General features: G+C 46.6%; 7 protein-coding genes and 1 non-coding gene across 8 annotated transcripts; 4 read left to right on the top strand and 4 right to left on the bottom strand.

Moving 5' to 3' along the window:
* The first annotated feature begins 254 nt into the window (after positions 1 to 254).
* ASPWEDRAFT_471549 (uncharacterized protein) lies at positions 255 to 1,741 on the top strand. The gene is made up of 3 exons (XM_040836910.1): positions 255 to 659; positions 722 to 1,110; positions 1,161 to 1,741. Exons 1-3 carry the CDS (start codon positions 612 to 614, stop codon positions 1,408 to 1,410), a joined length of 687 nt encoding a protein of 228 aa, XP_040691574.1. The 5' UTR covers positions 255 to 611; the 3' UTR covers positions 1,411 to 1,741.
* A 474-nt stretch (positions 1,742 to 2,215) lies between these two features.
* ASPWEDRAFT_471532 (acyltransferase family protein) lies at positions 2,216 to 3,725 on the top strand. Its single transcript, XM_040836909.1, has one exon. It carries the CDS (start codon positions 2,276 to 2,278, stop codon positions 3,593 to 3,595), a length of 1,320 nt encoding a protein of 439 aa, XP_040691573.1. The 5' UTR covers positions 2,216 to 2,275; the 3' UTR covers positions 3,596 to 3,725.
* A 130-nt stretch (positions 3,726 to 3,855) lies between these two features.
* Positions 3,856 to 4,652, bottom strand: ASPWEDRAFT_107537 (putative cyanamide hydratase; the record flags this gene model as incomplete). Its single annotated transcript, XM_040827896.1, has 2 exons — positions 3,856 to 4,370; positions 4,433 to 4,652. The coding sequence occupies 2 exons, from the start codon at positions 4,650 to 4,652 to the stop codon at positions 3,856 to 3,858; spliced, it is 735 nt and encodes a 244-aa protein (XP_040691572.1).
* Positions 4,653 to 6,193: 1,541 nt separating this feature from the next.
* Positions 6,194 to 6,282, bottom strand: ASPWEDRAFT_t92. The gene has a single exon. It is a non-coding gene; the product is annotated as a tRNA-Val (tRNA).
* Positions 6,283 to 7,878: 1,596 nt separating this feature from the next.
* On the bottom strand, positions 7,879 to 9,617 carry ASPWEDRAFT_39611 (tellurite-resistance/dicarboxylate transporter family protein). The gene has a single exon (XM_040835138.1). It carries the CDS (start codon positions 9,366 to 9,368, stop codon positions 8,121 to 8,123), a length of 1,248 nt encoding a protein of 415 aa, XP_040691571.1. The 5' UTR covers positions 9,369 to 9,617; the 3' UTR covers positions 7,879 to 8,120.
* A 2,172-nt stretch (positions 9,618 to 11,789) lies between these two features.
* Positions 11,790 to 12,474, bottom strand: ASPWEDRAFT_50901 (tryptophan synthase subunit alpha; the record flags this gene model as incomplete). Its single annotated transcript, XM_040837513.1, has 4 exons — positions 11,790 to 11,910; positions 11,976 to 12,133; positions 12,163 to 12,288; positions 12,388 to 12,474. The coding sequence occupies 4 exons, from the start codon at positions 12,472 to 12,474 to the stop codon at positions 11,790 to 11,792; spliced, it is 492 nt and encodes a 163-aa protein (XP_040691570.1).
* A 349-nt stretch (positions 12,475 to 12,823) lies between these two features.
* ASPWEDRAFT_39610 (TMEM14 family protein) lies at positions 12,824 to 13,690 on the top strand. Its single transcript, XM_040835137.1, has 3 exons — positions 12,824 to 12,978; positions 13,046 to 13,138; positions 13,209 to 13,690. The coding sequence occupies exons 1-3, from the start codon at positions 12,942 to 12,944 to the stop codon at positions 13,403 to 13,405; spliced, it is 327 nt and encodes a 108-aa protein (XP_040691569.1). The 5' UTR covers positions 12,824 to 12,941; the 3' UTR covers positions 13,406 to 13,690.
* Positions 13,691 to 14,013: 323 nt separating this feature from the next.
* Positions 14,014 to 15,180, top strand: ASPWEDRAFT_59207 (SDR family oxidoreductase; the record flags this gene model as incomplete). Its single annotated transcript, XM_040838437.1, has 4 exons — positions 14,014 to 14,053; positions 14,105 to 14,639; positions 14,744 to 14,843; positions 14,909 to 15,180. The coding sequence occupies 4 exons, from the start codon at positions 14,014 to 14,016 to the stop codon at positions 14,978 to 14,980; spliced, it is 747 nt and encodes a 248-aa protein (XP_040691568.1). The 3' UTR covers positions 14,981 to 15,180.
* Between the last annotated feature and the right edge of the window lie 38 nt (positions 15,181 to 15,218).

Genomic DNA, 15,218 nt, shown 5'->3' with positions numbered 1-15,218 from the left:
ACACTGTTATTATCGAATGCAGCATTAGACTCAAGGTTTTCAGCAACATTTGGCGTGTTTACAGCAGCCTGACTTCTTTCTGGAACATCGGTATGGGACAGCAAGGCTGAGTCGGTGAGCTTTCACCTGTCGCTAAAGTGACGTATAATCTGATGGCCGCAGATGGGGCCATTTATCTCCTATCTGCGCCTTCCAGTCTGATCCCTTACCCGATTAGGATATAAAATTGCCAAGGCGCTGATCTGGAAAAGCTTCGCCGCTTTTGGGCCGCACGATAATGCAGATCTTCGATTCTGAGCCACCCAATTTACTGTGTTGAATCGGGCCCTCGGGTCCGATTGCAGAAAACCCCACTTGCATTGCACAGTGGAGTATATGATTGGTGAATACTATAGAAACATGTTAACCATCTACGGGCAGCAAATCGGTGGCTCGAGGCTGTGGTGAGATTTAGATGGTATTTATTAGGCTTGCTTGCCAGCGATGTGAATGGATTTAATCTATACTCGTTCACATTCACATTCAATCTATATTAATTCTCTATCTCCAAGCAACCTTGACATTTTCCACTTCCACTTCTACAGTCAAACTTCTCTTGAATCAACGTCGTCATGTCTGAATCTTATAACCAAGGGGGGCAAGTCTGCTACCCTACCATGGTGAGTAGGCCTCTGATAGGACCAAGATGATAGAATATTTGCCATACTAACTTGAGTTACAGCAGCAACAACGCCCCAATGACCAGCCACCATACGGTCAACAGCCCAACTACCCTCCCCTCTACAACGAACAATACCAACAAAGCCACTACCCAAGCGGTTCTAAATACAATCAGCCATCTTACCCACCCCAGCAGCACTATCAACAGCAATATCAACAGCCGATTGGCGAAAATGCTTCCTACTACAACGAAGCCCCTCTAGAAGATAGAGAAGGGCACGCCATGAACTCCTCCAGCCCAGAGAGCGAGAAGGGCCTCGGGTCAACAATCGCCGGAGGTGCAGCGGGAGGATATATCAGCCATCAGATGGGTGGAGGGAAGTTGGCCACAGCCGGAGGAGCAGTTCTCGGAGCTGTTGGTATGAATATGGCAACTCATGCTATGAAGCCGTAAGTTTTGAAGACAACTTTTGTGATATGATGATACTGACAAGAACCAGAAAACCCTCTCCTGCTCCTATTTCCAGTCCTAATTATGCTCCGGCCCCGGCTTATGGATATGCTCCCACTCCCGGTACTACTACAACAACGACCACCATCACCACAAATGACGCCGGCCACGGTGGTCTCGGAAGTCTCGGGGGCCTTAGAGGTGGCCTGGGAGGTGGTCTTGTAGGCCACGGTCTTCTTGCGCAACGAGCTCACGGTAGGCTAGCTAACCGGGCGACTAGACATGGTTTACTCCTGTAGTGAGCTAGATCTACTATGCTTCATGCCTTAATCTTTGGCATTAATTATTCTAGCATGGCCTATGTGGAATGACGATGATGACTTTGGGAGTTTGGTTTATAGACAATTTTTTTTTTTTTTTCTTTCTGTTGTTTGTTGTGTTCTGCTGTAAATAGACCGTCGTTTAAGCAATATGGACTTATGTTTTCTTGATTATATATGTGCCTTTTCTTGCCTTCGTATATGTTCTGTATGTTCAAAAACAAACATGGATCTCTTAAATTATCAATTACTGTGTATGCTGTACAATGTACTCGAATGCTAGTCTCATCCCATTGGTCTTGGACGTAATTAAGGCAATAAGCAGCGTTTGGCAGCCCATCAAGCCCATGATTTGGAACTTTTCGGTTAGGGTTCAACTGTCAGGAATATATTAAGGTTATCTTTCTGCTAATCTGTAGTCGTTGAGTGGATCTCGTGGGAAGCTGATCCCCAGCTGATGTGTTGTGGGGAGAATTGACCGATCAAGTATTGTGGGTCCATCCAATCACCCCTCACTGGGCCTAAGGAAGGAGTTAGCGGTGGGAGTAAGGGAACGGTGATTTGCTTTCTTTTTCGTTTATGCAGGCAGGCCGTGGCGATATAAAGTGCTGCTTTGACTGGTTTGGTCAAGAACACATGATCAGCACTCCACTAGGTAATACGGGATTTGCCGCCACAGCCAATAATAGCACCGTCCATTTTTAGCCCCCATGTACCAACACGAACTAGACCCTATATAGCCCCACCAACCAGACTAGTCGGAATAAAATCAACCACCAAAACTGTCAGCAGAGAAACCTCATCCCCCTTTAAAATTTGAAAAGAGCCAGGAAATCGACAACAAATGGAGCGGAAGAAGTGGCTGGATGGCCTTCGAGGCGTCGCAGCGGCAATCGTGGCCTTTGACCACTTTTTCATGACCGATGTCTGGCATCCGTTCCTCTCCTTCTGGAATGAGAGGTCGGGGATGAATGGCCGTCTGGTCCAACTTCCTCCCATCAGGGTCCTCTTCTCGGCCCATGCGATGGTGACACTGTTCATGGTCATCTCAGGCTATGCCATCTCCATCAACATCCTCAATTCCCGCAGCAACCGTTCTCAGTTTTGGACGCGACTCTCGTCGGCGATCTGGCGGAGAGGTTTCCGCATCTACCTCCCCGTCCTGGTCATCTCCGCCATCACTCAGGTCCTTTTCTTCTTTGGCTTCTTCCACTGGACGTTTGATGAGAATTTGCTTATGGGAATCGAGCCATGGTCTCATCCATGGGCCCATGTCAAATGGCTCTTCACCTATATGATGGATAACATGAACATCGTCACCTTTCAGTACAGAGGAGGGCTCAACCCTCAACTCTGGACGATGCCCATCGAATTCCGTGGCTCCTATGTTGTCTTTCTGCTCATCGCAGGGTCGGCAAGTTGGCGTCCAAAGCTGCGGCTGTGGGTGTTGCCCGTCCTGGCCGTGTATTTCTTTTGGTACGGTACCTGGGATGTGTTCGGTTTTATCTGGGGACTTTGGCTAGCTGAAAGAACAGTCGCCAAGGAGGATGAAGAGGAGGAAAAAGTGTCACTGCAAATACCTGTCCCCAGGAGCTGCAACAAACTACTTCGTCTTGTTCATCTGCCGCAGAGGAAACTGCCCATGTCAAAGATCATCACAGTATTCTGCTTCCTCGCAGGCTTCCATCTAATATGCCTTGGAAACGACGGCGAACTCACCCCCGGCTACCAATTCCTAGCCGCATTTCAACCCTCCGCATGGAAAGACAACTGGGAGTTAATCCACTGGTCCTGGAAAGCCGTCGGTGCAGCCATGCTCGTGCACGCAATCAACGAATCGCCTTTGCTACAACGGCCATTCGACACCCGGTTTGCGCAATACCTAGGCCACATCTCTTTCTCCGTCTATCTACTCCACGAGGGAATCTACGAGCTATGGCGAGATCCAGTGAGGAACTTTTTCTGGATGCTGCTTAATGGATCACCATATCCGGGTGGTCCAGAGGCCGCCGCGAATGATCCATTTTCGTTCCATCTGACGTGGTGGATGTCGGGGATTATGCTGGGGAGTGTGGTTGTTGGTCTTGCGCATTATTACACCATTCATGTCGATCAGAGATGTGTGGCTTTTACGAAGAAGTTGGAAAAGCTGTTGACTCGTTAATTGCATTATATGTGACTATTAATTTTATATAATGGGTGGTGGCATGCTTCGAGTAATGGAGATATTTATCATCTAGCGAACTGGATACAATCTACAGCTTCATGAAGTGATACTGATGGATATTTGAAGTAAAAAAGCATTTAAGATCAAACTGTCAATTTTCTACCGTTACAAGAGCCATACAAAGCAGCTGGTTTATATAGCAGGAAAATCAACATATCTCTTGACAAGGCCGAGAGCTCACGACCAAGACAAATCGTTTATTCCCACTGCTTCATCAGCGCGTTGGCTTCGATTTCCTTGTCAAAGTCAACAAGATGCGTCGAATGGCACCAAGGCTTAATCATTTCCTCCTTGCGAATGACCCCAGAAAAGAACGTGCACCACTTAAGTCGCGGGTAGGCCGTGTTGATCTGAGCACGAGTTTCATCATGAACCAACTTCCCAAAGTCTTTGACATGGGGATGGAAACCGGTATTATCGTAGGTTGTGGCTAGTTGAATCAGCTGGCCGATGTATGTAATCGTCCCGTCAACTCCCATATCCTCATGGCGGATGATAGCCTCGGCAGCTGCTTCGGCTTGATCAACGGTAGCGCCGAAGTCTTTCAGAACAGAGAGAGCCTTGATGCCACCGTATATATCGAAGGACATGCGAGTGGCGGTGAGGTTCTCCTCGGCAGTGCCAAGATCGTGCAACAAGCAGGTCAGTGCCCAAGTGACGGGGCTGAGAGCAGCAGCTTGCTCTGGGAATTGCTGCTTGGTGATAGCCATTCCTAGCAAGTATGAGCGTCCGAACCGATAGAAATCGAATATTAGCTATATAAGCCATGCTTACCGTAGTGGTAGACTCGCATGGAGTGATTGAAGGTTTCAGGATGCAGAACAGCCTTGGCATAATCCAACGTCTTTGCGACGACAGGATCGTTAAATGGAAACTTTATCTCTTCAATCGACATGGCCTTTGGCTCATTGATGAAAGACCTATCCCCAAAGATGGTGCCGGCATTGGCGGGCATGCTGGTCCAGCCATTGAGTCCAACTTCGCGCTGACACATTTTGAGAGGAATCCGATAGAATTGATCAGATGAATTGAATGGAAGAGGAAATAAATGTATTCTAACTGAAGTTTTTCAGGTATTGCCGTGTTGACAATGTAGAAGAGAATGCTGAGACAGCCTTTATATAGCTGTGACCTCGGGGATAAGGGACTCAATTTGTAACACAAACTATATTGACTCACTACATCCTGATGAAGGCGAATGATGATGTTGTACTCGATGGATTGTTCGGGTTTAGCTCGGGATCTTAAGGTTTTCCCCACTTACTGTCACCCAGAATAGGAAGTTATTGGGAGTGGGGCTTCAATTATTTAGCACCAGCATTCTCTGTGATTTGAGGATCGTGAGCTTATTTAAAGCCTATGGTAGCGAGCACTTCTTTTTACTGCCAAAGTAGGAAGTTCTCGGGAGTGGATAACAGCATCGTTTAATCTGCGCTGATATTCAATGTTTCCTCTTTTACACGTGGTTCGGATAAGCGAAGATCTTGAATATTCTCTTTGATGAGTCAATGGAGTGTCTTGCTTTTGATTGTCCTATGCAAGGGTCTCTCTGCCCGAGCACTCGGGATTTAGTCGGGAGTTTGACGAGGGTTACTGTGATAATGCATCAATAACGTTGATTGAAGAGCTTGTTAGATGACATGACGTGAGATCTGAACCATGTCAATACTTACTTATATCACTGTAGAGTATACAACTGGGGACACACAGGCAGGGATTCAAGCTGATTGGAAGAACGCAATCTTAAATGTTGCATTCATCTTTATATGGATATCCGAGCTGAAAGAAGGCAAAACAGGAATAAGCCAGTGCAATAGGTACGGGCAGATGCTGGGTGTGCACTGCGTAGAATAATATGCACAGCTGATAAGACATTTGCCCATGATAAAATCGCAAGGACTTTGATTTGCTTGCGTTTTGCATCAGTCTTTCATTGTGTGAATACATATATATACATATATCCCAAAAGATCGTCCCAAAGACCATCCGGTAATAATCCGTCATTTATATTGACTAACAAAAGAGATCTATCATTCATTCATTCGAAGGATCATGACTAATGAGACTTGTGATGCAAATATCGCTTTGTTTTTATATCTCCAGTCGAAATGACTAGGGTGTGGAAAGAGTGTTTCCTGTCGGCTCAGCCGTACTTAAGCCATAGATAGCTCAGTGAACTCTCAACTTCGCCTGAGATGGATGCTGCTATATAGCTGACATCCTTTTCGTCGTTGCTATTGCAGTATTCAACGTCCTGGGCGACGCGAATATTAATGTGAACCTCTTGGGGGCATAAGGAGAGGATAAGCTATGGAGTTTCAAAAGCCACCCTAGCTTATGCAAGCTTAAGTGATATTGCTAATTAATGTACCCATTCCCAACAATTGGATCATAGATAGAGAAAGAGAGGATTAACCAAAGGTAAAAGGGGGAAACGGGCCATTATAGGAAGTAGTAGACCAGGTGATGTGTTTTGGTGTACTACCAAGACGCCATCCTGAGGGGAAAAAATTAAAATTAAAATAAAAAAATAAATGACCAGACTGGGGTTCGATCCCAGGACCTTATCGGATTCAGTTGAAAAACTGTTAACGATACGTGATAACCAACTACACCATCCGGCCAATTGATAAGAGATAAGCACCGAGTCAGGATTGAACTCGCGATGGTTCGCATCTTCATAAGGGATAGTGAGTGTTGCTTAAAAACATACTTCGTGATGGATGACAACTTAAGGTAAAGCTTATGAAGCTTAAATAGTTTCGATCAAGGATATATTACTGCTAGTTTATTTACGTTTTGAAACTGGATGCATTAAACTTAATAGAAGTTAGATACAATTGCAATGCTTGAAAGTCTTTGGTTCTTTCCACATAGAGTTTGCTCCTAATTCCGCCCCCTTATTCTATAATTCCATTCAGTTCCGTCTAAATATCCCAGAGCATAGCGATTCGGGTCACACGAACGTAGAGGATCGGCGACTTTCAGGGGATAAAGGTGTTCTGTATAGACGATCCACGAAGCTTTGGATCGGCAGTTGACATAGCGCTGATATGCCGCTCATCCGATATCCGGAATCTTTTGTTCTTCAGCAAGAGATATCCTCTTTATATGCGAACTATGTCGGATCATACCACATCATACGCTCCTGTTTTAGACAGGGTTTATAGTTTATTCCTCTTCCACCAGCTTCTACCATCGCGGTTTGTACAGAGAGAAAGCAAAAAAGGGGTGTCGCGGCGGCGTCCCGGGGACCTAATAACTCATGCAAGAGCCAATACTAGAAAGTGCATGATATATAACGGTCAGGGTTGTGTCAAACCCAATCTGGTTATGAACTATTCCATGGATTTTCTAGATTGAGATAGTGCCGTTAGTACTAGACCTAAATATTTCACGTGGAGCAGCCCAGTTTGTAGACAGAGTCGCACAAAACCTATGTAGTTATGTACTTACAAAAGTCTCTAGCTCCAAGCACATCATAAAAAGTGGATATTTGACACATGTCTGGTGTTGGCCAAAAAGCTAACTCCCAACAGAAACGGAAGCATCGGACTCGGAGGGCTTACTATCGTCACGTGTTTACCAGAAAGAGCTGAACAAAATCAAGCAATGGAACAAGCCATGCTTATCCCTCGTGACTCGGAATAGTATACACCCCTCATAGAAAGCTTTTGTACGGTACTCGGACCCAGTGTGGACCGGCTCGGTCGGATCCCGATTCCAGTTGGAAACAAGCTTCTATGCCGAAAGCAGACATCGGAATCGGATTCTCGGCATGCCGTATTGTAAGGCAGCTTACGAATTTTTGCTCGGTCCAAAAAAACAGCCAGGCGGCGTGGTTTTTTCTGATTGCATGACTCTTTCTCATGCATTGCGCTATACACTAGTCGGTGATTAGAGAAACTGGAGAATCTGGAGTCCCCAATGAATGTGTTTTAAGGACAAATTTGCACTGCTAATTGCAATCGCAATGATAATGAGGCGAATGCGGGGCCTTCGGTGAGCTTCAACTGTTATGGTTCAATGGATCAGGGCACAGCCGTGGCGACCCGCCACAGGGCTACGTGGTTACCAGAGATCTCCGCTCAGGGCTGGATATTTTTGGTCAGGCTTTTTGTCGTAGAGTTCTCAGCGCAGGACCGTTGAGGCTTGAAGATGAATTGAGTAAATGAACATATAATTACTAATCTGTCAATTATCGAGGATGACTATCTTGGTTTATGGTACTCTTGTTCCGCTTGCGTAATGGAATACCTAGTAGCTGCAGAAAATTCTGCATACTCATTAAAACTACAAAGATTCCCAGGAGAACAGAGTCAGAATAACAATAATATAAATAAATAATATAAAAATCAGAAGGCAGGCTATCATAAAACACGCGCGCTCAACGTATACTCATATATTCTTTCCCCAACCAACGCCAAACCACAACAGTAGGAAATAAACAGCCAAAATATCATCATTCGGAAACATCCTCGTCCCGACCAGGCCACATAATGCGCTTCTTCAGAACAGCCCGGACCGTACTTGTAAAGACAAAGAGGAACATGCAGATAATGCAAATAGACATGCCCGTGGCAACCCATTCAAACGCTGCGCTCCTCAGCGACTTGGCGAGGGTGATAGTAGCGAGGGTCAGCCCTGTGTTGGGGAACACCATGGCCCACCAGTTGAGATGGAAAGCCTTGGGCGGGTCACGGATGACAGAACCAAAAGCAATGCAGAAAAACCAGACACTCAACGCCCAGAGGAACATGCCCACGCAGATAGCGAGCACTCGCATGATGTGACGGTCATCCATGCCACCACCGTCGACCATTTTGAAGCCATCCGGTAGACCGTTCGCCATACCGATCACGGCGAGAAGAGTAAAGGCTGGCGGACCAACGCAGATAAACATGCCGGGTCTGTGCTCGCTTGAGGGGATTCCGGTCTGCATCAAGCGCCCAATGTAGTGAGCGTACATCATGAAACTGATGGAGAAACCAAGTCCCTGGAAAGTAAGACCGGCAACAATCATAGGAGTGGCAGAGTGAGCAGGTTGTTGGCCAGCGACGGCGGAGGCGATAGTCCCACTAAGCATGATAGGGAATGCTGGCAAGATCCATGAGGGCATCATAGTTTGCAAGCCGAATGTGTGGTATGAGAAGACAAAGGAGTATTGAATAACCGCACAGGCGAACGTGCAAATACAATAGATCCAGAAGAGGACATTGAGGGCATAGGCGAGGGATGGCGTGGGATTGGTCGCACCCCAGTACTCGGATAGACCACTGATCATAGTCGCGATGGAGAGCCAAAAAGTCGGAAAGAAGAAGCCCTCTCGGTCATGGCGGAGAGAGTCCATCATGTTGTTATAGATAATGAATCTGGTGACCATGAGAGAACAGATGACGATGAAGAAGGCGATGTTGAGGAAATAGACCAACAGGCCGATTTCCCTCAAACCACGGAATTGATACGGCTGGTTGTGGAGGAGGAGGGCCAGTCCGCCTGCACTCATGGTCAAGGTATACCAGGCCCAGGTAAAATGGCGCAGCCGTTCGCGGAATGACAGGCGAAAGAAGTCATCGGGTTCGTTATTCGGGATAATGGCGGACTCATGATTGATAGATATCTTGCACTCTTGATTGACAAATTCCTCAGAGGTGTTATTAGAAGTTCCCACATCCGACCTGCATGTAGGTACGATGCCGTGATCGATCATCGTGATTGTGTCTGGTATTTCCAAGAGGAATAATCAAGACAGCTGTAGATCGATATCAGTGGTGGTGGGTGAGAAAAACACCGACAGGAAGATTGCCGGGAAGAAAAAGATATCGAACAACTGGAAACCCCGCCTGGGACACGTCGAGAGGAATGAGACGGTCTTTAAACCAGAGCGAGTCATGAGGCCACAAAGGAATAGTGAAAAATAGGAAGAGAGCAGGCCCACAATACACCAGGTCAGCTCGGTGAAACAGAACTGCCGGAAGGCTTGATAACCCCGGTAGGATGACCACCAACCCCCTAGACGAGAGATATTTTACAGCGATGCATTGGGATCCAGAAGGACCAATGGATTGAATGGTCTCGAGAGCACTGCCAGCGATGCATCAAGACCAGCAAACAGCTCATACAAAAATATGCGCATCAGTTCTACGCATGAAGTGGCATACTCAAGCAGTGCGTCACGGGCTTCCCCAATGGCCTTCCACTGTCTATGGGGTAAACAGTCTGGAGTACATAAGAATCGTCCTGCAAAGGGGCTCGTAGTTCAGAGATGCAGCACCGCGGAGAGCAATTACCCCTCACAAGACTCACAGACCAGAAGAAGAAGAAAAAATGAAGCTGACGTATTACTGTTACTAGGGGTATGTATCTGGTATCACCATCTTGCCAAGGCGCGTTGGGATCCATCCTGCGCAGTCTGGTAAGGCTAAGATGATCCGGAGATCAGCCGAAGTGCTTGAATGCTTCTCAACATGCCAATTTCGACCAGCCAAGAGAAAGAAGCATAAATGCCCAGACGGACATCCTTGGTTCAGGATAGAGATCCGAACCACATCATCCAGAGCCAGGCACTGTAGAGAGGAGTTAGAATAATAAACTCGGACATTCTTCCTTGAAAGACAGGAAAAGACCCGAGATCGGCCTCTTCTTGAAACAGGTTCAAGCTTCGCTCAAGACCCACTGTGGCGCGGCGGCTCTAAAACTCATCCGACCAATCAGCAGGCGGATAATAAAGCGACTCGCACGAAAAATCGAGTCCCATCCACGTGCCTACACCTATTCCGCCTGATTTTGCATAACTTGACAGATATTCTGCTGAATTATGTTAGTGCACTAGTGTTAGCAACAGCTGTTCTGTTCGCACAACGCTAAATGAAGCTTCTCTAGCCAAGCTTCTAGAAGTTCTTCAAATTCTACTTATCAAAAGAAAGGCAATGGAAAGCTAAAGAGTCAAAGGGGGTGTAGTTATGTTCAGTATCCAGATCCTCTGCAGCTCTGCTGAATACAGCAGGAATCATCTGCGTGATTTATCTTCATGACCTATACCACATTTGGAATTGATAGCCAGTGCACAAATCATAAGTCAGGTAAACCTATTTTTCAATAGACTAGGCTATCCTTTTAGTGATAAGGTTTATGGAAGGAAGTTATCTAATAAACTGTATAATAGCCATAAATCCTGTCAATCACAGGATTATAAATATGTCAGGCATTACTGGAGCTTAGAGTCGCAGTGGCCTTGGTTGTCTATCCTAGACCACCCTTGGTCGCGTGAGCAAAACAGTGTCACTTATTCACTGACACTGGAGGCACATACTGAAATACTCCTTGAAACCTAATCATACATTCTACCAAATACACGCTCTGCTATCATTGAGCGTTGCGAATCTTTTCATACTCAGGCAGAGCCCATTTCACCATCCATTCAGAATCGAGGATTTACTGAGCAGAAGGACGATCCTCCGGTCTGACGACAGAGCGTTTCGTTCATCTGGTTCAAGAGGTGATATCCCCTTGTCAGTTCGCGGTCGCTGCACGCTACTTTCCCAGCACTCGTCCCATGCCTGATTCAAGCATTTGGATCGGTCAATGTTTAGCAAAGTAGAGGTAGCTAGGTCTCCCCATATAATCGTAATGGGACCGAAATCCTTCCCAGAATGTAGGGTCTTGTCGCGTCGGCTCGAAGCCCTGGTCCAATTCGACTAAACAATCCATCAGAGACTCCGACACGTATTGGCCGCCAAAGCCAACGAAGCGGGTGGACGGAACAGAAACATGGCCATCAGCCAACTGTGCGGTATCGGGGCGCGCATCCTCTCTGGCGGCCCTGAGTCTCGCAGCAGGTATGCGTGGCTCTAGCACGTTAACCTCACGCAAAATTACGCCGCTGGAAGCCTTCTCAAGCTTGCGCCCGGTGATCCCAGATAGATATCGTTCCACGTGTTTAGCGTATTTCCCGGAAGGCACACCACCTATAGTACTTGTGATCTGACTGCCAATTATACGCCCTTCAGTCAAGTCTTGCACTGATAAGAAGTGCTCTCATGTATTGATGCCAAAGCCAAGTGCAACTGGTATATCGCGGCTATACGCATGTATGCGATCGAAAAATTCAGGAAAGTTCGATCTCAGTGATTTAGAAGCACCCAGTCACACCCATTCTCGAAACAGCGTGGATAAAGGAATCCGCTAGGCTGCAGAGGGATTTTATCCGAGAAATGGACGTAGAAGGAGCAATGAGAGGGATAAAGGGAAGGCTGGGCCAATAGTCAGCTTTGTTTCAGACGAATGTATATATTTTTTTTCTTCCCTTTTTACAAACCCATTGCTCGCACAGAGTTTTCTAAAGGGAATTGCTTCCTCAACAGGGAGGTCGACGAGTATGAATCCATTGATGCCTGCCTGCTTGCAGTCTTCCAACAGCTTCACTTCGCCATAGCAAAGTACTGAATTATAGTACCTCATCAGAAGGATAGGAACCTGAAGGCCCGACACCTCGCCTCCCTGACCATGTCTAACACCCCCGACACTGTGACACCATGGGCAAGAGCGATCGTATTAGCCTCCTGGATGATTGGACCATCCGCAATTGGATCTGTGAGTAGCATACAGAGCTCTATCATGCCTATTGGTCCCTGAAATGTCAGATATCATTCGACCACACATCATGAAGGCAGGGCAATGAGTGTGCACCTGTTCTCTAGACTCAGAAGAATGCCTGGCGTCTCTTACACCGTGGGATATCCTGCGGTAACATATGCTCCCAAAGCAGTGTGATTCTGCTGCTTCGCTTTGGCGAAGGACTGCTTGATTTGCTCCATCGGCAGTATGGAATATGTTGGTTGGCAATAGACAGCAGACAACACTAAACGCTGAACTAGTTGTTGAAATTGAAATGGTCCATTCGCGTAGTCAATGCAAAGTAGAACAAGAGAAGTCGATTTCAGAACTCGCCTTTTTCAACATACGTCATTTCTCATTGCTATGGACTTATTTTGACTCTCTATTAGCCCTGAAGGAGCGATGTGATGGAACCATCGTAATGTCGGCCAAACATGCCGCCCCACATTGCGAACATGCTCCCCGCTGAGTCAGCGGGGAGAGTGTCACTTGGTGACATAGTGAATAAAGCCGGATAAACGGACTATCAATTTAATCCGCGCCCCGGCGCTCCCGAGTATTACTACTTAAAGGTTAGCTTTAGCCTTCTACCGCCTAAGACGTAGACAGCAAAATTGAAGGTAGTTGAAATCCAACCTGTCTCTACGTTCTTCGAGCTTCTGTCATCATGGCCGAGCATCCTTCGTTTACTCTTGCCGTCCTCTGTAAGTCCCCCAGTCGGTACGTGGAATGGATGTGGCGAGTTGCTGAATATTCATGACCGAAAACCAGTGCCTGTAGGGGGTGTCTTTGGGTACCTGCGGACACGCTCAGCACCGTCCTTGATTGCGGGTCTTGGACTTGGAATCTCATATGCGTACTCTGGTGAGTGCTAAATGGGCGGCATACTATCCTAGGGAGCGCTATTCAGTCCGCTGAGCTGACGAATCGCCAGGTTATTTGATCAAAGAGAACAAGGACTTTGGAACAGAACTTGCCTTGGGAAACAGCATTCTTCTTCTAGGCTCTGCAATCCCTAGAGTCGCTAAAACGCGGGCCAGGGCCCCTATGCCTTTAATACTCGGGACCACTGGGTTATTGGCATCATACTACTATCAAAAAAAGGTCCGGGAATTTCGATTTGGGGTTTAGATACTAGACCCATAGCCGGCAATGTCTGATAGAAACTTTCAACTGTGTATTTGCCTAGACATGAGTCCCTATCCTTTTAGTAGGCCAAGCAAATTTCGAGCCTGTGATGAGTTTGCAAAATATTGTCTCATGTATGGTGTTTCAAGGTGCGCAATAAGCTTGTCTACACAGCGAGTTACGTTATGAAACGTTATAATTAAGTTCTGTAACCATGTCTCATCCTTGGGTTGGAGCCCGCTTAGAAATCGGGGTATATCTTGGCAGCGTCCAGTAGAAGAATCAGACCTCTCAATGTTACCGTTCCCATATAAATTAGTATTCATATTTGGACTCCACCAATGCACTTGATTTGACAGTGTCCACCCAAGGATAAACTGCCATTCGTCTCATTTTCGTAGGATCTAGGCGTTTAGGCTTCTGGCGCCGCTGAGTCATCGGCAATATATGTGGAACATAGCATAGACACTTTCGGAGGACGGAATGATAGTTGTCCGTGGATTTAGGTCTTGTTCTTATATCAAACGCATAACTGAATATGCACTCTTCAGGCTTCCCTAATCCAATTCCAACCCCTTTCAACCAACACGACTTGGTACTTGAACTTGATCATGAACTATAGAGTAGTTCTTATTACGGGAGCCAACCGAGGCAAGTGCCTTGCTTTGACCTTTGAGTTTCGCTGATTAACCGGCTAAACAGGAATTGGGAGGGGCTTCGCTACGGCTTACCTTGCCATTCCCAATACTACCGTCATCGCAACAGTACGAGATGTCTCAGCACAAAATGCATCTGAGTTGTCTTCGCTGCCTAAAGCCCAAAACTCACGGTTGATTGTCGCGGAGCTTAGTCTAGATGCACCATCAACTGTCACTGAAGCAATCTCAAAAGTTATAAAGCAGCACCACATGGATCACATTGATATAGTCATCGCAAATGCGGGGATTTGCAACCATTGGGGGCCGGTGTCAGAAATAGAAGATGCTGATATGACTTCCCACCTTGAGGTGAATACGTTGGGTCCACTGAGGCTGTTCAGAGCAACTGCCCCATTGTTGAAAGCCAGCAAACATCCTAAATTTGTCTATCTGTCCTCTGAGTTGGCAAGCATTGCTAGTCTCGAGCAGTCATTGTCACTGACCACTGCATATGGAGTTTCAAAAGCGGCAAGTAATTACATGGTCAAAAAGATACATGAAGAGAATGAAGGCTTGATTGCTTTCTCAATTGACCCCGGGTGAGTAGAGGTACCCTTTTTGTATCGCCTTGGACTGCTTGTCCTGAGACAATATTACCATTTGTATACTTGTGCAATCATGTCTAACAGTTTCGATGTTACAGGTTTGTCCAGTCTGACATGGGCAGCCGCGGCGCGCGGTACGGTGGACTGCCAGAGGCTCCAATGACTATCAATGAAAGCGTGGAAGGAATCATTGGCCAGGTAATCCAAAGAAACATTTTCGAAAATTGGGACTACATGCTAATTGGCTTCTCGCTGCCCAAAAGATTGAGTGTGCCACGAAGACCACAACATCTGGGAAATTCATCAGATTTAATGGGGATACCTTGCCGTGGTAGGGAAAACTGCACAATGTCTTGGAGAATCGCCATCTTCGAAAGAGCTGTCAGTCACGGAGAACACATATATAAATGACATCAGTCCAATATCCTATGAGAGAAGACTGTGTTGTTCACTGCCAGTGTGCACCGAGTTCGTGACTCATAAGCCGTAAAAGACAAACAGAAGTGTCTCAACCCTAGCTATTGACATAGTGGAGGGTAGATCCTTGCGTACATGGTGACACCAACGTTTAGG

The sequence above is a fragment of the Aspergillus wentii genome (assembly GCF_001890725.1).
Source record: "Aspergillus wentii DTO 134E9 unplaced genomic scaffold ASPWEscaffold_3, whole genome shotgun sequence".
Lineage (NCBI taxonomy): Eukaryota > Fungi > Ascomycota > Eurotiomycetes > Eurotiales > Aspergillaceae > Aspergillus > Aspergillus wentii.
This window is presented reverse-complemented; position numbering and strand designations above follow the sequence as displayed.

Coding starts and splice junctions, on each gene's coding strand:
- ASPWEDRAFT_471549 (XM_040836910.1), top strand. CDS start 612: ATGTCTGAATCTTATAACCAAGGGGGGCAAGTCTGCTACCCTACCATG. Junction 660..721: donor AAGTCTGCTACCCTACCATG/GTGAGTAGGCCT, acceptor CTTGAGTTACAG/CAGCAACAACGCCCCAATGA. Junction 1,111..1,160: donor GCAACTCATGCTATGAAGCC/GTAAGTTTTGAA, acceptor GACAAGAACCAG/AAAACCCTCTCCTGCTCCTA.
- ASPWEDRAFT_471532 (XM_040836909.1), top strand. CDS start 2,276: ATGGAGCGGAAGAAGTGGCTGGATGGCCTTCGAGGCGTCGCAGCGGCA.
- ASPWEDRAFT_39611 (XM_040835138.1), bottom strand. CDS start 9,368: ATGATCGATCACGGCATCGTACCTACATGCAGGTCGGATGTGGGAACT.
- ASPWEDRAFT_39610 (XM_040835137.1), top strand. CDS start 12,942: ATGGCCGAGCATCCTTCGTTTACTCTTGCCGTCCTCT. Junction 12,979..13,045: donor GTTTACTCTTGCCGTCCTCT/GTAAGTCCCCCA, acceptor ACCGAAAACCAG/TGCCTGTAGGGGGTGTCTTT. Junction 13,139..13,208: donor AATCTCATATGCGTACTCTG/GTGAGTGCTAAA, acceptor ACGAATCGCCAG/GTTATTTGATCAAAGAGAAC.